Source organism: Callospermophilus lateralis, chromosome 2, assembly GCF_048772815.1.
Source record: "Callospermophilus lateralis isolate mCalLat2 chromosome 2, mCalLat2.hap1, whole genome shotgun sequence".
Classification (NCBI taxonomy): domain Eukaryota; kingdom Metazoa; phylum Chordata; class Mammalia; order Rodentia; family Sciuridae; genus Callospermophilus; species Callospermophilus lateralis.
This window is the reverse complement of record NC_135306.1, coordinates 200,517,232-200,540,922: the sequence shown is the minus strand read 5'-3', so window position 1 is coordinate 200,540,922 and position 23,691 is coordinate 200,517,232. Positions and strand designations below refer to the sequence as shown.

At 50.6% G+C, this 23,691-nt stretch overlaps 1 protein-coding gene across 1 annotated transcript in view; it reads right to left on the bottom strand.

The window, feature by feature from the left end:
- Positions 1–9,447, bottom strand: part of Cd6 (CD6 molecule) — a 36,157-nt gene extending 26,710 nt beyond the window's left edge. Inside the window, exon 1 of the mRNA XM_076844667.2 lies at positions 9,386–9,447. Coding sequence (XP_076700782.2) covers positions 9,386–9,434 — 49 coding nt within the window. The 5' untranslated portion in view covers positions 9,435–9,447. The remainder of the gene's footprint in view (positions 1–9,385) is intronic.
- Positions 9,448–23,691: the final 14,244 nt, after the last annotated feature.

The following is a 23,691-nucleotide window of genomic DNA, read 5'->3' as shown; positions in this document are numbered from 1 at the left end:
GAGGTGACCTCCGTGGTGGAAGTGGGGTGCCCGGGTGGGCTCCCCTGAGCCACCCCCAGATCTGAGGCTTCTCTTCACAGCCTGTGTCCCACTCCTAACCTCTGTGGTGATCTGGCCCAGCGGGGACTCCAGAGGGGATCTAGGCATCTTCTGGTGCCACCTGGAGTCCCCCCCGGAGGTTAGGAGTGGCCGGAAGTGTAGCGGCTGGATTTTCTAATGTGTGCCCAAACACAGGGTGGAGACCCAGGGCACCCTCCCTTGCAGAGGAAAGCAGGAATCACTTTCCCGATTTGGGGACCTATCCAGGCTCATCCAAAGGCCAGCGGCCCAGCCACTCAGCCTCCTCCACCCAACACCCTGCAGGGCGCCTCATGGCTTCTCTCAGGTGCGGTTTTCAGGCAGAAGGCAGTGGGGCCGCAGGAGCCCATGAAATTGTGGGTGGAAACCTGGGCCCCTCTCGGTTCTTCCTCTGCAGCCCCATCTCGTGAGCTCTTGCCCTGGCTGTTGTGGCCCCGGGGGTCTCCCAGCAGGCCAGCCTTCCCAGGAAGCCCCGTCTTTCTCCAAGTGCCCCACCGCCCACCTCTCATGGAGCTGCACCCACCCCTGGGCTCTGAGGACTGCCCTTGACACTGCTGCCCAGCTGGGGAAGCCGAGGCTCAGCGCAGCTACCCAGGCTGGACGCGACAGAGCTGGCTCTACACGGGTCCTTGACAGCCCACCCGGGGGTGGGTGGGGTGTGGAAAGTATCCAGAGAACAGGGCGAGGACTTTCCTGCAGAAATCTTGAGCCCGATTTCTAGGGCTGAGAAAGAGCATTGGCTTTGGAGATGGAGGTGGAGTTAGAGATCTGGTATCTGCTACAATCCAGGAAGAGTCCCTTCACCTCCCCGGGCCTCAATCACTCAATCAGTAAAATGGGGATAGTTGATCATAAACCCACGAGAAGGCAGTTTTATGTATTTACAGATTGTGCCCGGAGGCCACTGTCCCTGCCACTGCCCGGGTAGGTGTGCATCTTGGGCGTGCACATGGCTCAGTCAGTCACCGTGTGTGGTGTTCTCACGGCTGTCAGCTCACGACATGCTCCCGACACACCAGTCAGGAGCAGCCTCGACTGCCACTCCCTGGAAATTGTGGCCTCCCCCACCCAACAGGACCCCTGAGATCAAAGGGGCTGGCCGATGGTCAGTCCCCACAGCCAGCCCCTCACGGGCTGTCCCACCTTCAGGTTTCTGCTTACATGAATCTTTCTGCCTGAAATCCTTTCCTTCCCTTAACTTTTAATTTTGAAATTATAGAAGAATTATAACAAGAAATTGCAAAAAATAGCGCAGAGACATGCCGTGTAGCCATTGCCCAGCTTCCTGGTTACATGGCTACAGCAGGTGGCCAAGACCAGGAAGTCGATATTGGCGCGTGATCAGCTCCCACACCAGTTCTCGCTCGCACTCCTTTTAAAACGCCTTTGTGCCCAGAATGTTCTCGGCACCCTTCTCTGCCCTCTCTGTGTACTAACCCCTTCTGTTCCTCAATGCCATACTCTCTGAAACAGCAATGTCCCCCTTTCTGAAACACAGCCCTGTCCTGTCCTCCCTGCCCTGACTGCAGCTCCCTGAGACACCCTGAATCTAAAGGATTTGGAGTGAGGATTCAGGAGATGTACAGACATGGACTTTTAAATTCAGCATCAGGTACCACCGGGGATGAGCTACATGACTCTGAGCCTCAGTTTCCCCACTCTCTAAATGGGGGCGATAGTTCCCGCTTGGCGGGGTACAGGGTCAACTAGTCAACCCAAGGTGGTGCCGTTCTTCCCTCCACAGACTCTGGCTTGGGAGGAGTCCCGGTGTAGGGTGAGCCTTCCAAGGAGAGACTTGGAGAACGGTGAGTCCCTGCAGTGAGGGTGGTAAGCTGCCATTCCTGTGCTGACCCTGGTCACACTAGAAGGAATTCCACGGAAACCTTTCATATCTCAGCGCCAGCCCAGGGCCTGGCACACAGCAGGTGCTGAATAAATGCACAGAGCCTCCCCTCAGGTAAGCTTTCCCTTGGCTCACGGCGCCTCTTTGACTTTGCCTTCCTTCTTGGCACTAATCCACTTGGCAACTGGCAGGAAAGCGGGGCCACGGTGGGCAGGGGAGCCCGGCTCCGTCTCATCTGTGGCCAAGAGGCCTTTCAGGGAGGGTGTCCCGGGACCTCAGCTGGGAGTCAGGCCCCTCACAGCTGCTGCTGAACTCTGAGGGGAGGTCACCAGCCAGCGGGGGTGGGAGTGGTATTTGGAGGAGCACTGAGAACAGCCCTCCTGGACCCAAGCCAGGCCACTCCCTTGTGACTGAGGAGCCCTGCACTGCCTGCGGGAGACTAAGCCCAGGTTCTGGCACTTACCAGCTACATATTTTGGACACATTTTTTAAGCCTCGCTAAACCTCAGTTTCCTCATCTATAAAATGGGTTTGCCACGTGGGTCAACAAGCTCATCGTGCAAATAGTGTTAACTACCAAACCCTGTGTTCCTCTGCACAGGGATTCTTTGACCTGGTCTTGCAACATTTATAAGCTAACATTTTTTTTTTTTTTTTTTTGAGCACTGCATTTTGCTTGGGTATTTTTCAGAAGCATTATCTAAATTGCCTTTTACACCTTGGTGAGCTGGGAGTTTTATCTCTCATGTGCAGCACGGAATCAACCTCAGGGTCATGCAGACTAGAACGGGAAACCTAAGCCCGCCTGACCCCAGGGTCCCAGCTCGGGTTGTGATACTGGGCCCAACCTAGGGCTAAATTCTGCTGCTCACAGCCAGCCGCCCTGCTCCACGCCTCTGAGGTGCCCTGGACCATACTTAGAGGGAAAGGATTTTTAAGCAACATCCTTAGTGTTCAATTTGCCCATTTTTTTTCCAGGGAGGCACTGGGGACAGAGAGAAGAAGACACGTGTCTAAGATGACCCTGCAAGGGAAGGTCAGAGGTAGTTTCAAAACTCCATTCCTACCTCACCCCCCCCCCCCCAGGGCTCCTTCTCTTCCTCAGGTTGCAGGGGCTCCGTTTCCCAGAGCTGAAGCGGGGAGCATGGTTTGCATAGCACCCGCAACTTCATGGCTCACGAGGGGAATGCAGGAGCTTGCTAGGTGTCTGGGGCCTGCTTGGTCTGGGGCCCTTCCATCCAGAATGTCCTCAGGCCGCTGGGCAGGCGGCCTCCCCCTGAATCCTGTAAGGGGGCATGGTGCCCAGCCCCTCTGGATCAGTGTTTTCAAAGCAAGAAGCACATACTCCAAGGTACGAACAATGGTTAGGTGGTCACCAACCAGACACATGTGCCATTAAGTTACATGAGGAAGTAAATGTCCCTTTAACTTTATTTCGGCCATTCTGATGCCTTTCCATACCCACACCGCTCCGTTCCAGCAAAAAAAAAAAAAAAAAAAAATAGCAAAGCATCCGCTAGGATTGAATGACACGGTTTTGGGTCCATTAAGTTTGTTTGCACCATTACCCTCATTATGCTGCTTTACATTTGCTTTTCTTTCGAGTGAGCCATATACAGTTTCTTCTAAAAATAAATGTATTTACGCTATAAAACATCATTTAAGCCAGGCATGGAGGCCCATTCCTACATCCCTGTGATCCAGGAGGCTGAGGCAGGAGGATCACAAGTTTGAGGGCAGCCTGGGCAACTTAGTGAGACCCTGCCTCAAAATTTAAAAAGCAACTAAATAAAATAGGCTGGGGACAGAGCTCAGTGGAAAAGCACTCCTGGGTTCAATCCCCAGCACCACAAAAATAAATACAGCAGTTCATTAGTTGGTTAGTTCCTTAAACAAAAGTAAAACAAAGCATCAGTTAAAGGAGCATTAAGTGGATCGTGAGGTAAAGGAGGTTAGAATGAGAGGCCCCGGGAAGAGCGCTCTGGGCCACTCCCCATGCTCTGACCCCGCACACCCCGGCCAGGTAGACCACTGCAGAGGATGAGGGGAGAGTCAAAGGACACTGTGGCTGGCAGAGCAGACAGGAGCTGGGGGCACCAGCCCCACAGGGTGCAGGCCTAGCACCCGGCGTGGGCGGTGAAGTCAGTGGTTTCACGTCTGTGGTCCAGGCCGGGGGAAGGTGGCCTCGTACCTGGGTGCTCTTCCTATTAGGCAGCTCTCGGAGGCCCTCCAGCCCCCATCCTGAAGCCTCAGTAGGGGCCACCGGCCTGTTTCTACCTGTCCCAGGGAGAAGGCTGGTTCCTTAGCCTCGGACTCCAACAGCTAGAGCCCAGTAGAATTCCTGTTGGAAAATGGCTGAACACAGAGGCAGTGTATCTGGCTCGTTCCAGATCCCTATGCGACCATCTGGGTCAGTGCACCAGTCCCACCACCCTGGGTGGCCCTTGCAGTAATGACCATGCCAACTGTCCTCACCAGTCACCAACCTGCACCCAGACAGCCACACTAAGGTGCAAATATGTAGAAGCTGGTCCCACATTATGGCTACGTCTGCGACACCTAGTCTTTTATTTATTGGTTTATTTTTGGTGCCGGGGATTGAAACCAGGACCTTGCACATGCTAGTCAAATGCTCTGCCGCTGGGCCACATCACCAGCCCAAAGATGGAGTCTTGCAAACAGGAAGAATGCGCAAAGAAAGACGAAAAGAAAATGAATGTGTGCATTTGATTGAATCCAAATCAAATGGGGAGCCCCTTAGCACGACCAGACAGATGTAGAGGATTAGGTGTGTGTCATTTGGAGGCAGAGGTTGGGGGGCGAAGGACCAGCCCGATGGGAGGATATGAGCTGTCCCGAAGGATTCAACATGACCATCAGCAGCAGCCTGCGGGGACTGTATCTTAATTGTGGCAAAACAACCAAAAAACTGACCTGAACTCAAGTCCACTGAGATGGAAAATTCCAACCTGCGTGGGATAACCCAAGTCACCTGATCTCACAATTGATCTCTCCTTAGTAGGGGGCTTTTAATCCCAGGAAGATTAGACTTTAGAAAGTGGAGACAAGAAAGTGAACAAAAATCCCTAGGAGCTGTACTTTTTTACTGAGTGGATCAAGTTCAGTGTGTTGGGGCCTGAAGTCCTGTGTTTGGGAGGATTTAGAACCTGTGGCCATTAGAGTTTTTCACAGATGTGATGGAGTCACCGACGACTTCAATTCAAATTTCAAGTTTAACATTTAGGGGAACTCCGCAATGCCTGTGAGTGCCATTAGAATACTTACCGTCTCAGTTTTTTAAGAACTAAAAGCCTCCTCTGAAATTCTTGGGAAGGTCTTTTCGTTTTGCTTTTGCCGTGCTGAGGATGGGAGCCAGGGTCTCCCGCGTGCTCAGCCAGCTCCCCGCCACTGAGCTACACCCCCCGCCCTTGTTTTCTATTCTGTAAGAAAATGGGACCCATGGAGCCGGGTGTCCCCAGGTGGTAGAGAGCTTGTCTACCACTCCACTCATACAGCAGTTTTGGGTTCCATCCCCAGAACCACAAAATTAAGAATTAAAAGGAAGAAAATGGGATTCATTAAATTCATAAATGCAATTTAGAATATAAAGGCAGGGTTATTCAGTATAAGTATAATGCAAGCGACATGTGTATTTTAAAGCTTGCTAGTAACCACGTTTAAAGCAAAAAGGGAGGCAAACTTGATTATAGTAACCCTGTATATCTAAAATATTGTCATTTCAACATGTCATTTCATACTCACAATTTATTAATGAGATAAATTACTTTTTTTTTTTTTTTGGTACTGAGGATTGAACCCAGCCCCTCAAGCATGCTATGCAAGTACTTTACTGCTGAGCTATATCCTCAGCCCTTTTGAAAAAAATTTACTTTGATACAGAGTCTTATTACGCTACCAAGGCTGACCTCCAACTTGAACTCCTCCTGCCTCAGCCTCCCAAGTAACTATGATTACAGATTAAATCCTTTCTTTGAATTCACCTTCAGAATCTGCTATATATTCTACACTTTACATGTCTCAGTTTGAACTATCACATTTTAAGTGTGTTTCTAGTGGCTACCATGTCGGCTAGCATAGATCTAAGGGAATTCATTAGCTGCAGATGTCAAGGATATGTATTATTTAAGGACGCTTACTCTGTTCAGCTTGGTTGGTTCAAATATTAAAGACTTTATGAAAATCATTGTTAAAAATCAATGGGCTTATTGATAAAATGATGTTTGTGTGCTGAATTTGCAAGTTAAGGGGGAAAAAACAGATTCTTAAATTTTTATTTTTTATCCATCTGTTTTTTTTTTTTGTTTGTTTGTTTTTGTGGTGCAGGGATCAAACTCAGGGCTTCACCCAGGATAAGTAAGTGCTCTACCTATAAGCTACATCCCCAGCCCTATCTTAAATTTTTTAATAAGAGGCAAATATTTTTTTCTTGCTTTTCCTTTTGCATGAGGCCGGTGATAGATCCCAGGGCCTTGTGCATGCTAGGCAAGTGCTCCACCACTGAACCATAGGCCCAGCCCAAAATATTGTTATTTTAAAGTAACCACAAACTGCCTTTTCAGCACATAAATGCAGCCCTTAAGGACCTCGCCACCTACGGCACTGATGGGATTAGAGTCATGGGCCTGGGTCTGTGTGACCACCTCATAGAGTTGGGTCTGCACGGGCCCTCATGAGTTCTGCCCCAAACACTCCCCTTCCACGGACAGGGAAACAGGTCCAGAGGAGACCAGCAGCTGTCTCCATGGTGAATTAGCGGCAGGACTGGGCCAAAGCTTCAGGTCTCCCGACCCCACCCATCCTCCCCAGTGAAAGTTCCTTCTCTCTGTCCCCCTCATCCCCAGTTGACACATCAGGGAACGGACCCACAGAATTGGAGGGTTCTGGACTGAGGGCTGCAGGGAGCACCAGCAGCAAAATCAGAAGGCCTAGATCCCTAAAGTCCCGGTCACCCAAACGACATAAAGTCCCTGCCAGAGCCCACTCCAGAACCCAGGCCACCTGGGCAGAGAGAGGGCCGTGGGAGACCCAGGCTGGAGAGCTGGAGCAGGGCAGGGAGGTCTGCCAGTGGTCAGAGGGCCAGACTCTACAGCCTGAAGGCCCAGCAGGGCCAGGCAGCCCACTCAGGCTTCGGACCCCGTAGCTCCTGGGCTCCAGGTCCTGGAAGTCCCCAGGCCTCGTTCTCGGTTTCTTTTCCTCCCTATCCTTCATCATTTCCCTTTTCTCTTTAGAGGCTCTGATTCCGTTCCCCAAACATGGTTGGCCCCAAACAGAGCTCCCACATGCAGATCTAGGACACAGAGGACCAGGACAGACAGCAGGAAGCTCAGACCAGCCCCGGGCTGGCGGCCCTGGAGCTGGGATGCAAGCCTGCTTTGGGGTGCAGTTTTCTTCTGCCCAGAAAGCCCTTCCCACCAGGCTGTGTTTCTCAGCAGGAAAAATCAGACCCTGTGTGGCCCTGCACAGTCTCAGGGAGAAGCTCTGAATGCCATTACATCACAGTGAGGGAGCTGCACCCTGCTCAGAGCCTCGGGCCCTCCGAAAAGCCGAGTAGAAAAAAGCAATTGGAGCCAAGGTCTTCATCGCCTCCTTCATATCACCCCTTTAACAAGGAGGTGCCCTTGAGCTTCAGACTCAAGGTCCTTGGCCATGCTTTCAACTTTCAGCTAGAATATTAACAGATTTTCCCCCCTGTTCCAGGGGGTTGAACGCAGGGGTGCTTTACGACTGAGCTATGTCCCCAACCACTTTTCTATTTTCTTTTGAGAGAGGGTCTTGCTAAATTGCTGAGGCTGGCCTCAAACTTGCGATCCTCCTGCCTCAACCTCCCGAGTCGCTGGGATTACAGGTGTGTGCCACAACCCCGCGGTTCCAAAATGTTTTTTTTGCCGCCATTCATTTTAATGCTTCTCTTTACCTTTTATTTATGGCAAATGATATTGGTTTTCCATTTACAACCATGATGTAATCTTTCCTTTCAAAACTAAACTGTATTTGTAACAAAAAAGTGAGTCAATTGAACATCAACAGAGTTTCAAAAACACCAAGGAGAGCATGGTGCCGGGAATGTGGTGGGCCGGGCAGCTCTTAGGGCGAGAGAGACTGACGGGCAGGGAGCTGAGCTCGAAGGACCAGCTCTGACCCTCTAAGCTCTGCCCCAGCCCCTGAGGTCCCAGCTCCCTTTCAGGCAGTATTCCAGGCCTGTTCTCTTGGCCCACTGGACCAGCCGGCCCATGGGCTCTAGCATGAGGGCCCCTGGTGCTCATTCTGCTAGGAAGAGCTGACCTGAAGCCCTGGGTGGAGTCGGCCATAGACCTTTCTGACCCTGACTGAATCCTGAGCCAACTGCTAGGCCTCCTGGCGAGGGCAGAGGAGGTGGCTCTGACGGAGAGGTGGACGGAGGGCCTCTCACGTCGTCTGTTCTCAGCTCAGAGCTGAAGAAAGCTGACTGCCTGGAGCCGCCTGGGGAAATGCTGGTCAAGCCAGGGAGGCAAAGCCAAGGCCTGACCCTCGCAGGCCGAAAGCGGACAGATTTGCAGCTCCCAGAGCAAAGTGGCTTTCCTTGAACCAGTGTGCCGTCAGGGGGCTTGGAGCACACACCTGCAGATGGAGACTGAGAGAAGAGACCACCCCTCAGAGCTCCCCACATGCTCCCAGCCCCGGAGCCAGCTCAATGCCCGTGCCTGACATGGCCCTTCCTGAGTCTCCCTCACACCAAACTGAAAGCACCCGATTCCCCTTTTGCAGGGTGGACCTCTTCCCCCCAGGACAGCAGCTCCTGCGTCTCTGGCCCCTGCCTGGCTGGCTTGGACTGTCTCCCACACAGGTCCTTGGGCCCAAGAATTTAGTAAGCGCAGCTCTGGGGCCACCTGGTCCAGGGCCCAAGTGGGGAGGGTACCTTGGCACTCAGAGGCAGTCAGAATGGCGAGGCGTGGTTCTCAAGAGCATCCCTGCTTATCTGTGCCCTCAACTGCCCCAAGAGGTTGTTCCAAAGCCACCAGCGACTGATTGTTGGGAGTTCTGGGTTTGGGTTTTAGGATCTGGTGAGCCCCGAGCCTTAGCTTCAGTGTCGAAAACAGGACTATCACGTTCCTTTCTCTCTGGAAGGTGAGGCTCCTTCCTGTGAGCTGGTAAGAAATGGGGCAGGGGGAGTTCCCAGCCTACCGGTGGGAGGTGTGTCTCCCTCCTCAGACCCCGGGCCCCGCGGTGCCTCAACACCTCACTCCCAGGAGGACTCTTTGAACAGCAGCACTGCCCAGCCACATTTCAGCCCCTTGAGCGGGTTCCTGGGCCCTCTCCAAGCCCCAGGGCTGTCACCCCAGCCAGGGCCTCCTGGTCATGTCTGGCTAACAGGCTCCAGAAAGGGGGCCACGAGGAGACTACCAGAAAGCGGCCAAGAGGGTAGGACCCAGCCGGAGTGGCAAGAGGTGACAGAAGGGTGGCTACCTGAGAGGGCTGCCGTCAGCCATCCAGCGATTCCCAAGAAGAGCCACATGTCTTGAGCCGTCTCTGACTGCTACGCGTGCCTGTCCATGGGAAGCACCATCCTGGGCCTGGAGGAGGACGCTGTTTGCCCGTCTCTCCTGGGCTGCCCTTTCTGTTCCTGTTGGTGCCTTTCTCTCTGCTGCTCTCTCCTACACACAAGCGACCAAACTCAGCCTGCGAGATCTCACGCCTCTACGCTCTGCTTGTGGTTTTGGTCTCCAGGAAGCCGGGCTCGTGTTGCAAGGGCTGGTGGGGGAGCCCTAGCTGCCTGTGCCATAATCCCACCTAGCCCACACGAACCCGGAGAGTCCTAGAGGAACAGACTTCCCCCAAGGTCTTCTCAGAAAGGGACAAAAGGGACCAAAGGGGCCATGCCTCATCCCTGGTGACAGAGGGGACACTGGCATTTAGCACATGCCGAACCAAGCCAAGCTGGAGAAGTGACCCACTGTTGACCCATTCCACAGAGCCCAGCTCTCATGGGGTCAGATCCCAAGGGTGGCCTGGTTCTTGGGTGTCATGGTGGCTGGAAAGCAGCAGGGTGTGGTCATGAAGCCTCAGCCAACCCCAGAAAAAATGTCGATGGCCAAAGATTTGAGAGACCGTCTCCCACCTCCCTCTGCATAGAAGGGACCCCAGCCCACGTGGGAGCTGCCTGCCGAGAGGGCACGGAAGGGCCTGACTCCCCCCAACACTCCCTGCCCCCCAGCCACTGATTGAGCCTGTCTCTGGGGGAGTCAGGCGTGGGAACTGGGCTGGAGGGAGAGCAGGATGTCAACAGGCCCCGTGGGGGAGGTCTCTGGGCCAGAAGGAGCAGCAGGGGCACAGGGCTGGAAGAGGAAGGCCCAGGGCTGCCCAGGAAGTGCCAAGTGGTGGCCAACTGGACGTTTGCCAACAGACGGACACCACAGGAAGGAGGCAGGGACCAAGTGTGTTTAATTGACCACTGTACTCCAAAGGGAGCATACAGTAGGTGCTGAATAAATGTTGAGTGAATGAAGGAATAGATCATTTGGTTGTTCAAGAACAACCTGGGGTTCAGAAAGGGGCTGGTTCCCATTTCTGGCCCTATCCTGTAGGATCCCATGTCAGGTCACCCCTCCTGCCCCTGGCCCCCTTTCATCATTTCTTCACCGGTGGAATGGTGACGATTCCGACTCCATTGGCTTGCAACCCAGGGCACATTTGAGTGGCAGGTTTTGGAGCCACAGGGAATCAGGCCCCTCCCACTTTAAGACCCTGCCCCGCCCACAGTGGGGGTAAATTCCCCTCTGGCCCCGGCCGAGGCTGCCCTCTAGTGGAGAGTCACTGGCAGCACAGGCTGGGGCACAGGCAGGTCCAGCTCCTGGGTTCAGTTCCACTCATCTCCAGAGACTTGGGTAGAGAGGAACCACCTCCCTGCCCTCAAGGAGCACAGGGTTTACAGACACAAAGTGACCAAACCACCAGCCAGGTGGAGATGAGCCCAGGGCGAGGTCTTCTGGACCCGAGAGAAGGCACATTTGAAATGGGCCGGGAAGGATGGTTCGGCTCCCATTTCTGACCAAAACATCAGGAAAAAAATAAAAAATCTTCTAAGCCATTTTCTAAAATGCATAGCCAAGATGGCAAGCAGAGAAGGGGAGTCACCGGAGGTCAAAGATGACAAGAAGGCACAGGTCCAAAGAAGCAGGAAAGAGGCATCTGCTGATCCCAGGTGGCCAAGCACATTAGTGGTGTAAGGGCCTGGACGGAGCAAGTGGAGAACAAGATCTGAGCCCTCTGCCTAAAGCAAAGAGCGCCAAACCCAGTACCCACAGTGGGTGAACTTGGAAAGAAAGCTCCTCCTGATGAGATGACAGTAGCCAGTCTAGCTCAACATTGACCCAGTGAAAGACAAGGGACCATCAACCCAGAGTGCTCCTGACCACCCACTGACCCACAAATGGGTCTGGAGGAGGGATCTCAGTGCCTGTTGTGGAAGCTCCCCAACCCAAACACGATGAATAACAAGAAATGTACACCAAGCACTTGGAGTAGCCAAACCGGGGCTCACGAGGGAGAATATGGATGAACTGTGAAGCAGAACGGCAGTTAGCTCCTCAGAATCCACAACCAAGGCCAGAAGACAGTCTCTAAATATCTCAAAGTACTAAGAGAAAATAGCTGTCAACCTGGAGTATCTTCCAAGAACGAGACCGAAAAGATTTTGCTATGGTGTGGATGCTTCTGCCAAAGTTCATGTTCATATGTCAATGGTGTTGGGGCGGGGGGTGGACTTTGGGACATAATTAGTGTTAGAGGAAGCCTGGAGGGCGGGTCCCCCATGATGGGATTGGTGGCTTTATAAGAAGAGGAAGGGAGACCCCAGGTTGCACACTCCTGTGCTCTTGCATCTCATCACATGGTGCCCTCTGCCATGTGGTCAGGCAGCAGATTCCAGCGCGGCGACAGACTTCCCAGCCTCCACCACTGTAAGAAGTAGAGTTCTTTTGACCCAGTGTGTGGCGTTTATCTTGTAACAACATAAAACAGACAAGACAGATTCCTTTTCGGATAAAAACGGAGAGCATTTACAACTCCACAGACCCTGGCCTCGGGGAACTCTGGAAGGTGTTCTTCGAGAACAAGGAAAATAATCCCAGAAAGAAAATCTAAGTTTCACGTAGGAATGGTGGCAAAGAAATATATAATTAGAGAGATAGATTAAATAAGCATGAAGTGTACTAAACAATTATAATAATGCCTAATTTATAGAGTTAGTGGGGGAAACACAGGTAAAACTAAAGAACCAGAAAACCAGAGCCAGTGAACCCGGAAGGCGTGATCAGAGTTAGGAAGCTGTATTATTTGGTGGGAGGGAAAACGTTGACCCACCTTTTGACTTTTGTTTTAGCCAGTTTTTTTATCGCTGTGACCAAAAGACCTGTCAAGAACAACTTAAAGGAGGAAAATTTTTATTTTGACTCATGGTTTCAGAGGCTTGGTCAGTCCATGATCGACCAAGTCCATGGTTCTGGGCCCAAGGTGAGGCAGAGCATCATGGCGGAAGGGTGTGGCAGAGGAAAGCAGCTCAGCACATGGCCACAGGAAGCAGAGAGAGAGTTGCTCCCCCAAAGTTCCACCCTCAGTGACCTACTTCTTCCAACCACTCCCTACCAGTAGTAGTCTACAATCACTACCATTCCCAACAGTGGATTAATCCAGTGGTGAAGTTCATGTTCTTATAACCCAATCATGTCACCTCTGAAAATTCTTACACATGAACTTTTGGGGTCACCTCATTTCAAAATCATGACCACTTTGTTAAGTACAATGCATGTGTTAAGAGGATAGAGCAATGAAGTGGAATGAGGGAGAGAGCCTGTTATAAACCAAAAGAGGACCACAAAAGTAAAAATGAAATAGGAAGAACAGGACTAACGGAAGGATGGTGGTTTCAGCAGGTGGAGGTGGGTGCAGGGTGCTGGAAAGGTGCTCCTGGCAGGACAGCAGGGTGTGGGTGCTGCTGGAGCTGGAATGACAGGGTGCACCCCAAGCCGCCCGTGTTTCATGGACATGAAGCTTTGAACAGGAGGCTGGAAGATGTACCCAGCTGGATACCCAAATCAATGGGCTCATTTTTATTTATAACTCTTGGAACCCAGATCTTTTGATCTCAGTTTGCAGGGGACTCCTGGTGGCTCTCCATCCTTGGGGAACCCAGGCAGTTTTCATTAGACTGTAACTCTCTCCTGACCCTGGCCCAGCAAAAGGAATCAGAGAGAAACTTGAGTCTCTAACCGGAAAGAGACGTCCTTGAACTGCACGTCCCTCCGTGTGGCACATTAATGCTACTAATACTTGGTGAGCGTCTCCTCTTCTTCCAAACACAGTGCCTGGAATTTCTCCCTCACTCCTCTAAATAGATCGTGTCCGTGGAGCATCCTGTCGACTAGGGCTGGGCTCTGAATTTAGAAATGTATTCCCCACCAGGACCCCTGAGCTCCTACCCAAGAGTTTTCTACCAGGGTCAAAGAATTCAGCACCTAAGTGTACACACATGGGTTCTAATCACTCAGGCATTTTTTTATATCTTTATTTTATTTTTATGTGGTGCTGAGGATCGAACTCAGTGCCTCATGCATGGTAGGTGAGCGCTCTACCTCGGAGCCACAACCCCAGCCCCTCACTCAGGCATCTGATGCACCTTTATCATGTGTTCTAGATGCTGGGGAGGCCACGTGGACCAACACACAAGTATTTCTATTCTCACAGGACTTATGTTTTACGGGGAGCATTTTGTAATCAGCAGTAGCCATAATAAGCAAATTGCACGGAGAAAAGAATTAGAGCTGGATAAATAGGGTTAGATGCTGGGGAGGGGTTGCTTTTAAATAAAGTGGTATCCTAGGCTGGCCTCCCCCTCAAATCAGTCCTGGGACAAGGGCTGGATCACAGATAGGTGATTTGGGAATGATCCCAGGGAACAGAAATGAGGTACAAGAGACAGAAAGTAGGTAAAGGACAAAAGTCGATAAAAAGCAGGTCTCTTTGAGATCCATAGCCATGGGCCAACAGCACTCCCTCTGGGACTCACGGAATCATTCTCGGAACCTCCGGCCCCACCTGTGGAGTCCATTCCTGCCCCACACTGCACCTGCACTGGTGTGGCCAGAGAAGAGAAGCTGCCCATATCCACAGGAAGGGCACCTGTCTGCGCGGTCATCCTAGGCCCTTGTGGAGAACGCCTCTGCTGGGCATGAACAGGTGACACAGCATGCTCTGTGACACACCCACACCCCTGCCCTCTGCCTCTACCCAGATGTCCCGGTCTCTGACCCTCTTGTCCTGCTCCTTCTGGGCCCCTGCCCAGGAGTCCCTGTATATCCAAGCCTCAAGCCACTCATCCTTCCCAACACAGCGAGGACCAAAGCTGTCTCGCATCTGCCCACCATGAGAAGGTCCCCTCGTTGTCTGACAGAGTCACCACTGCGTGAGGCTCCAACTGCTTCTGTTCATGACTGGTGTTGCTCATCTCTGAACCACCTCTGAGCCTTCCCTCCTCCACCAGGGAGCTCCCTTGAGGACATGGGTGTGGGTTAAAAGGAAAACCGGATTGCAATAGAGCCAGGGGCCATCCACCATCTGTGCCTCCTGGGCCTGTGTGTGCCTGAGCTGCGGATGCTGCTGCTCCTCCATCCAGACCTCATGACCTGGTGTGTGACAATACCCAGCTCACAAGGGGTCCTCAGGTCTCCTAGTCATTGGCGACTCTTCATCAGGCACAGTTTGTCGGGGACAAGTAGGACCTGGGAAGTGACTTCAAGTGACCCATGGTTCCCTGCTGCAGTATTCAGGGTTTTGGTTCAGTACCCCAGAGGTTTTTGCTGCAAATTTCTTCCACTGGAAGATTCCAGAGACTCTGTAAGCGTCCTTATCCATCTAAGTGTCTCTGGCATGATTGGCCCTTGTGGGCCTGATACACAGCACAACAGCTGGTACCACTTCCTGCACTTGTTGCAGAGCCTTCTCTTGCTCTAGGCCACCGATCAAGGCACACGACAAATGGCATATACCCTAAAATCCAAAGAGGCCCACTCTCTTGGTTTTCTGTCGCTATCATTGAATACCACAGACTAAGTAACTGATAAAGAATAGAGGTTTATGTAGCTCACACTTCTGGAGATCAGGAAGTCCAAGAGCACAGTGCTGACATCCGGTGAGGGGCTGCTTGTTACTTTATAGCATATGGAGAGTGTCAAATGGTAAGAGAGAACGAGCATGCGGCTCGGTCCCTCCTCCTCTTGTGAAGCTATTGATGCATGCCATCGTGGGGCTTTGCCTTTATGACCTCTTCTAACCCTCATTATCTCCCAAATTCCATGAACATGTGACTTTGGAGATCCGGTCTCCAGTACATTGACTTTTGAGGGACACATTCAAACCATGTCACCTACTACGTGCTGTGACTTGTGATTAGAGGTAAGGGATGCGAGGTGCAGGAGCTTATTCTTCACCCTAAGGCAACGTCCCAGCATGCCCAAGGTCATTTGACCCCTAAAATTCCCCCAATAAGGCAGCTGTACATCATCATGGGGTTTACCTTCCACTTTTTGGCATATAGGGGTAACAATCCCCAGACTTTTTAATCACAAGACCCTTTATATTCTCAAAGATCATTAAGGACTCCAAAGAACTGGCACTTAGTGGATCATTTATCCACTAATATGATAAATCTAATATGATAAATATGGTATTTATCATATTAGAGATTAAAACTGAGAAGTGCAAAATGTTTACTTAATTATTTTAAAAATATCTGGGGAGGTAGCTCAGTGGCAGGGGCTTGCCTAGCATGCTCAAGGCCCTGGGTTCAATCTCCAGCACCACAAAAAAAAAAGAAAGAAAGAAGAAAGAAACAACCCCTGCCAAAATTTATTAGGACTAGTGGCGTTCTTTTACATTTTTACAGCTCTCTTGAATGTCTGGCTTTATAGAAAGCATCTGGTTTCTCGTTATCTGCTTCTTTATTCAATCTGTTGAAATATGTTGTTTTAGTTAAAGTGTTTGGGAAAAAATCTGCGCTCACCATATGCAGCGAGTAAAAGGAGGAATATCTTAATGGCTTTCAAAAGCTGATTGTAGATATTCTTCCCTGGCTACAACCAAACTCGACAAGTGATCCTTCCTGAAGGGTAGTTGCAATGGGAAATCTGACATCAGGTCAATGACCTTTATTTTTTCTATTACTGGGGATGGAACCAAAAACCTCACCCATGCTAGATAACTGCCCTACCACGGAGCCACATCCCCAGTGCTTTCTATTTTATTTTGAGACAGGGCCTGGCTATGTTGCCAGACTGGCCTTGAACTTGGGATCCTCTTGCCTCCATCTCCCCAGTCGCTGAGATGACAGACATGCACCACTGAGCCAGGCTTCCGTAGCCTTTATATACCATTAAATTAAAATCTATTGGCCTATCTTGCACTTTGAATGGATTTTGTAAGAAGGTGCATTGGTCATTTTGGAACACACTGGTTCACAGAGGCACGCAGATCTTGCAAATGTTGACATATTTCACTACAAAATATCAAGAAACCCATTCACTGATATCATGTCTGAAACCATCAAAAAAGACATGAAGCATTGGGGAAGCTGTCAATACCATGGTGGCAGAGTCTCCTAAAACTTAAATTCATTTAAAAGCTCCAATTTCATCATTGGCAACAAACGCTGTCAGTTGTTTTCCTTGAAGGGATGAGCTCACTTTATTCATTTTCAAAAAAAAAAAAAAAAAAAAATGTCTGCCAAATCCTTAAGTCTGAATAACCACGATTTCAAGTAAATATGGTTTTCCGTGAGAGCAGTGCAGCCAGTGCAGCTGGGAAATCAAAGAACAGCAAATAAAGTGCTTTTCCCAGAGGCAGCCGTCAAGCTGCGATATTCTGAAATGCTTTATGCCTGCTCTGCATCTCGTGGCACAGAATATTAAAAAGATGCGTACCCAAGAGTTGTGGATTTAATAATGGTAACATATTTCACTGCTTAATTGAGGACATTCTCAAGTAAGAGCAGCAATCCCCCACCCCATTTTTATTCTGAGTGCACGGGGGTGAAGAATCCAACGGCTACGAGTACAGCTCTGATTCATGCATGCCAGGCTACCAGCAGCTTTGCCCGCCACTGCTTTTGAGCCAGGCAAATCATATCAGTGAAAAGGGCCAATGATGTCTTAGTACCATTATGAAAATAATTTTGACCTCATGGACCCTTGAAAGGGACTCAGGTCTCTTCAGGACCCACTTTGAGAACTGCTGGTTCCCAGGGAAGAGCCCCGGTGGTCAGAGATGAAAGTGGGCACCTGGAATCTGCTAGTTCCTGCCCTGAGACACACAGGTCCTGTTCGAGGGGCAACCCAGGGTCAGTGCCCTCCCAGGTGTTGGCCTCCAAGGCCCTCTCTCTCCCGACCACGCCCCATTGAATCTTTAAGTGGGTGCCTGCTGAATCTGATAATCCGTGTAGGACCCCAGCAGCCTGGGGTCCAGCAGAGGGATGGCCCCTGTGCTAGATTTGACCTTCCGGTAATAACCAAGTCCTCCGAACCACAGTAGAGCAACTGTGGAAAATTAGGAGAGGGAAAAACATCACCAGGATCACACCCCTTGATAGCCATTGTCTCGGTGTGGCCTCGGGTGGCCCCAAATAACGTTGGTGCACCCTGAATTCACACTGGAAAAAAAATTCCCAAGCTAAACCACATCATCCTGGCCCTTTTCGGTTGAGTCCAAGGGCCCCGAGAGGAGGACTGTGTTCAGATCCGTCTACTGCGTCCGTGTCGAGCTGCCCTGTCATTTCTGGGCGCTGGGGCCTGTTGGCCAAAGTGTGTATTCACCCCTCCCGCTTCGTGTGATCTGCCCACGGGGCCACCCTCATCCCCGTCAAAGGCGTTTCCCTAAGTCCCCCATGGGAATCCAGTGTTGGATTAGGACTTTCGATGGTGACGCCACATCCCTGGATGGTGTGTTCTTCCCCCCTGGATTTGTTTGTAGGTGAGTGTAACAAATTGCCTCAAACTTAATGACCTAAAAAACCGAAGTTTATTCTGTCCCCGTGCTGGAGGCCAGAGCCTGAAATCCAGACCGAGTCTCTGGAGGAGAACGTCCCTCGTTTCTTCCACCTTCTTGTGGCCGCAGGTTTTTGGCATCCCCCACCTGTGGCCCCCAAGACTCCTCTCCCGCCTGGGTCTGTCGAATCCCCCTCTGACTTTCTCTTACAAGGACCCTTGTGATGGCAGGGGTGGGCCACCCAGATGGCCCAGGATAAGCTCCTGCTCCCAGGATCCTTCACTGTAACAGGATCTTTTCAGTATAAGGTAGCCTTCGCAGGCTCCAGGGCTAGGATGTGGACGTCTATTTGGGATGGGGTGGGAGTGGGGGCTTCACCATATTTGTTTATACCAGCTGTCCTCAACTAGGGAGATTTTGCCACTAGGGGACATTTGATAATGTGACTTTTTCAGTTGTCAAAATTGAGGCTGTATGCGTGTGTGGGGGGGTACAGTTTGGATTTGTGTGTTGTGTTGGGGGATACTGGTGACTGAACCTGAACTCAGGGGTACTTTACCACTGAGCTACATCCCCATCCCTTTCTATTTTTTATTTTAAGGCAGGGTCTTGCTAAGCTGCTGAGGCTGGTCTTGAATATGTGGTCCTCCTGCCTCAGCCTCCTGAGTCGCTGGGATTATAAGCCTGCACCAGCACACTCAGCGAGTTTGGATCTTAAGTGTGTCCCAAGGCCCTTGTGCTAAGGTAAAGAAACTGAAGAGGCTAAGTTACTCTTAAGATGTCAAAACTGGACCCTTTCTCAGGTGATCCAACTCTAGAGCTTGTTCTCCGGAAGAGGATGTATCTCCTGTGAGCCAGGTCTGGTGCCAGGCAATGGAGCACAGAGACAAAGAAAATACAACCCCTGTCCTCAGGAAGTCTCTAATACGCCAGGTGCAGTGGTGCACGCCTGTACTCCCAGCAGCTCTGCAGGCTGAGGCAGGAGGAGCACAAGTTCAAAGCCAGCCTCAGCCACTTAGCAAGGCCCTAAGCAACTCAGCGAGTCCCTGTCTCAAAATTAACAATTGTAGGGGCTGGGGATGTGGCTCAAGCGGTAGTGCGCTCGCCTGGCATGTGTGCGGCCCGGGTTCGATCCTCAGCACCACATACAAACAAAGATGTTGTGTCCGCTGAAAACTAAAAAATAAATATTAAAAAAAAAAACAAACAATTGTATAAAAGAGGGGCTGGGATGAAGCTCAGTGGTTAAGTGCTGCTGAGTTACTGGTACCAAAAATAAATAAATAAGAGTGCCCTGGAAGAAACAGGGAAGTCAGCAGGCAGTTAGGAGTCATGCAGGGGACCTGCATCCAACCCTGGAAATCAAAGGAGACTTCTCAGAAGAGAGAGCATCTGAATCAAGCTCTCAGGGGTCAGTACTGATGAGTAGTGGAAGAGCAGCATGTGCCAAGTTCCAGGTGAAAGAGAGCTGGAAGCTGAGCAGGGGGCAGAGTGGGGGTGGCAGGCAGGAGAGAGAGCACAGGATGCAGCTTGGGAGTTGGCACAGAAGGGGTTAAATCCTGGCAGACCCTCTAGGTTGGACAAAGGAGTATGGACCCATCCAGAAAACAGGAAGGGGCCCTGTGGTTTTCAAGCTTTCTGGCCTCAGTGCTGAACATGAATCGGAAGGTGCTACTACAGTGAGGTCCAGGCTGCCTGAACATGGTGGGTGCTGCGGGTTGAGAGAGAAGAACAGGTGTGTGTGGGGGGAACACAGTTGCCAAGCGACATCAGTGGAACTTGGGGACAGGCCCCTTGGGGATACCTGCAATAGAGAACAAATATCACAGCCAATCGGTTTTGTAAAAGGCTGGTGAGAGTGAAAATTTACTAAAAGGATATAATAAGAAACAACTGTCATTGGTGTCATATTCTGGACGTTGTATGTCTCCCAAATGTGGAAGGCTTGGTCCCTAGTCTGTGGGGCTACAGGAAGGTGATGAAACCTTTAAGCAGTGGGCCCTGGTGGCAGTTGAGTAAATGGGGACATGCCCTTGAAGGGGATATTGGCACTCCTGCCCCTTCCTGTGTCTCTCCTTTCATCCTGGCTGCCGTGAAGTGGGCATCTTGCTCCCCCAGTGCCCCTAACCATGAGGTATGACCTTGCCACAGGCCCCAAAGCAATGGGTTTAAGGGACCATGAACTGACACCTCGGTATAAGCCTTTCCCCCTTAAAAGTTGATTTATTAAGCCAGGCACACAGTGGCACAGGCCGGTTATCCCAGCTCCTGGGGAGGCTGAGAGAGGAGGATCACAAGTTCAAGGTCAGCCTCAGCAACTTAGCAACACCCTATCTCAACACAAAAAATAGAAAGGGCTGGGCTGTAGCTCAGCGATAGATCACTTGCCTAGTATGCACAAGGCCCCAAGTTCAACCCGCACTACCACAGACTCACACAAAGTTCATTTTCTCAGGTACTTTGTCATCGTGATGGAAAGCTAATACAACTGATGAAATGTCGCCACCCACTTACTCTCAGTTCATGGCTAGCCTCACTCCTGGGTGCCAAGGGGACAAGGAGGACAATCTGAGGAGTCCTCCTCTACTGCCGTCTTCCACAGTGCAGGCCACAGTCAATGTCCCATCCTCAGCTGTGGCCCTGCGAATGTGCTGCTCATTTACTCCGGCTTCTGCTCCTTGAAAAGCACCTGCCTGTCCTGGTGGTCATGGGAATGGAATAGAGCAGCCACACCTCCACCTGGTCCTGCCACAGTGCAACCAGATGGTGGCATTCCTGTGCAGCTGCCTGCTTCCCATGAGAATGAGAGTGCTACCTGGACAGTGAGCTGCAGGTAAAGTACAGTTCCCGGTTCACCTGCTGCACTGTGGGACATGTTGGCACTGACCATCTGTGGCATAAACAGGGTGTTGGATTGGGCCACTCCTAGTGTAAGAAACTGACACAGTCAGCAATCCAGGAAGTCCCTGGGACTGTCGGTCTCCTTCCCTCTGTCCTGCCGGTCCTTCCTCCATGGATATTATACTGTACCTGGGTGGCTCAGGTGTTTGCTTTCCACCTGTTCTCCAGCCCAGCATCCCCGCTACAGGTACAGGGAGTAGGTTGTCCAGGTCTAAAAGAAATTCTGATTGTTCTGCATGTGTGGCAGACCTTGGCAGACAGCCCAGCCCACTGCAAGGGCCACATCATGGTCATCCTACAGAGTCCCAATGAGGCTATGTACATTCGATGCTTCCTGTGGCTATATGAGCTGCAGGCAGTGGAGCTCAGCAGTACTGGGGCATTTCTCAAAAGCTGCACCTAGAAACTGCAAGTTAGATCTGGGCTTCATCATTCCATTCTTTTCAACCACATAAAGTAATCACGCTGGGTTCTAGAAGGTGGGGCTACAGCCCGAGAGGTTATGTAAATCCCACTTTTGAACTTCCCTAAATCTGACAACTCTCTCCCTGACCTGGCAGAGTGTCATCAGTAGGAAGTGGGAGACTGGAGAAGCCACTTCTACCTCTAGCCCCAGGCCATCCCTCCTCAGTGCAGCCTACGTGTTTCTCACACTCAAAGGCAGCTGGGAGAGAAGCGCAGGTGAAGCAGCCCAGGGCCAGCAGCCTCCAACCAAGCCCCCTGCAGCCCACCTCACCTTGCCAGCACTCGGGGGCGGCTGCCTGTTGGCTGCCTGTAGCAGGCCTGGCTCTGTCAGGGCCTCTGCAGCTTCAGGTGGCCGAACGCCTGAATTTTCATTTTGACATCTGAAGGAGATACTGAATTAATAACTTTGTACATTATTTTTTTTAATTTTAAATTGTTATAGATGACAACAGGATGCATTACAATCCATATTACACATGTAGAGCACAATTTTTTCATATCTCTGGTTGTACACAAAGTAGAGTCACATCCTTCATACTCATACTTAGGGTAATGATGACCATAGCATGCCACCGTCTTTCCTACCCCTGTGCCCCCTTCCATCCCCTCTCTCTCCTTTCCCCTTTGCTCTATCTAGAGTTAACTGAATCCTCCTATCCCCACCCCCCAGCATATTATGGATCAGCATCCTTAAATAATGACAAATGCAACAATGAAAACTTGACAGTCTGGGGCTGAACCCTACCTGGACCGAACCACACGGGTCTGTGGGTCATGCCTGCGGCCATGAGCTCTCCAGCTCCGCTGTACTAGGAGTCCCTGCCCTAGCTGCTAATGATGTCACTCATGCTCCAAGTGACAATCAGTTACCCGCAGACACTACTTCCCCTATCAGTCAGAGGCAACTCGCGCCTCCCTGTCTGTGCATGGAGTCCAGGTGCAAAGGAAGAAACTGCTCCACGCTTTTCTCTGCTGCTTTCTTGTCTGCAGACCACACTGTGGTTAGAAGCCTTTCCCTCCTCCACCACCCCCTGAAGATCACCGAGAGCAAGCCAGGACTCTCCCTTGTAAGGCTCAGCACTCCGAGGGGGTCCTGGTCACCTCTGCCAATCTAGGGACCTTGCCAAGACACGTAGGAGCTGGGTCTGATATGACCTGCTCTTTGTCCCCACACCCCTGTGACTGGGGATCCTGAGCTTCCTCCAAGGAGAGATAGAGACGGCTCATAGAGGCACCCTCTTCTCTCCCCTGCCTGGTCCAAAGCGCACTGTTCCTGACTGCAGTGACAAGCAGAATTTAGAAGAGAGCCCTGCTTTCTTGCCACCACTCCTCAGTCTTATACCTCCAAGGGTTTGTATCATCCACCACAGCTTGGCTTTATCAGATATAATATATACACATATATAGATCACCAAAAATGATATATATATATGATCATATATTATATGATACATAAAGATCACCAAAAATTATATTATATACATACATATGTATCATATAAAATGCATATAGATGCATATGTCTGTATCTATAATATATATAGTATATATATATATATATATAGGGAGAGAGAGAGAGTGTGTGTATATATAGTGTGTGTGTATATATATGTGTGTGTGTGTTTATGTATATATATATATATATATATATATATATATATGCTTTTTGGTGATATGTTCAGCTTTGGCAAGGTTCACGTTAACGTTTAGATTTCCTGATATTATTCTTACAAATCTTGCCTTGGGACATTCTTCATTCCCATTCATTTATTCACCCAGTACTTGTTGAGCATCTGCTATTTTGCCAAGCTGACTCTGGGAAGTCACTGGGAGTGAGACAACTAAAGGTTAGATAAGGTCCTTGACCCAGTGGAGAGGACATTCTGCTGGAGAAGAGACTACACCAGTGACTGAACAAGTTGTATGTGCTCTGAAGACATTATAACAGGACAAGGTGACAGAGAGGATGCTGAGAAGCCAGTTGCTCACTAAGATGATCAGGAGAGGTGCCTATTGAGAGAGATCATTTAATAAGGGTTGAAATTCAAATAAAGAGAAAAAGGCAGCCATGCAGAAATCTAGAGGAAGAGTCTTTCTGGCAGAGAGGAAGCAAAGGTGTAGTCTCAGAGGTAGGAAGGAAGCCGGTTTGGGGAAGAATCAGAAAGGTCAGTAGGCTGGATTCCCTGAACTCGAAGCAGAGATGAAGTCAGAGGAGGTATCAGATCCTGCTGGGTTTGTAGGTCAGAATGGGGACTGGTTCTTGCTCTCAGAAATCGGGAGGAGGGCTTTAAGTAGGGGACTCACTGTGACTGAGTCTGAGCTCAGTGCCCTTTTCAATCTCGACTCACTTGTGGGTACTGTATGGAGTTATTGGCT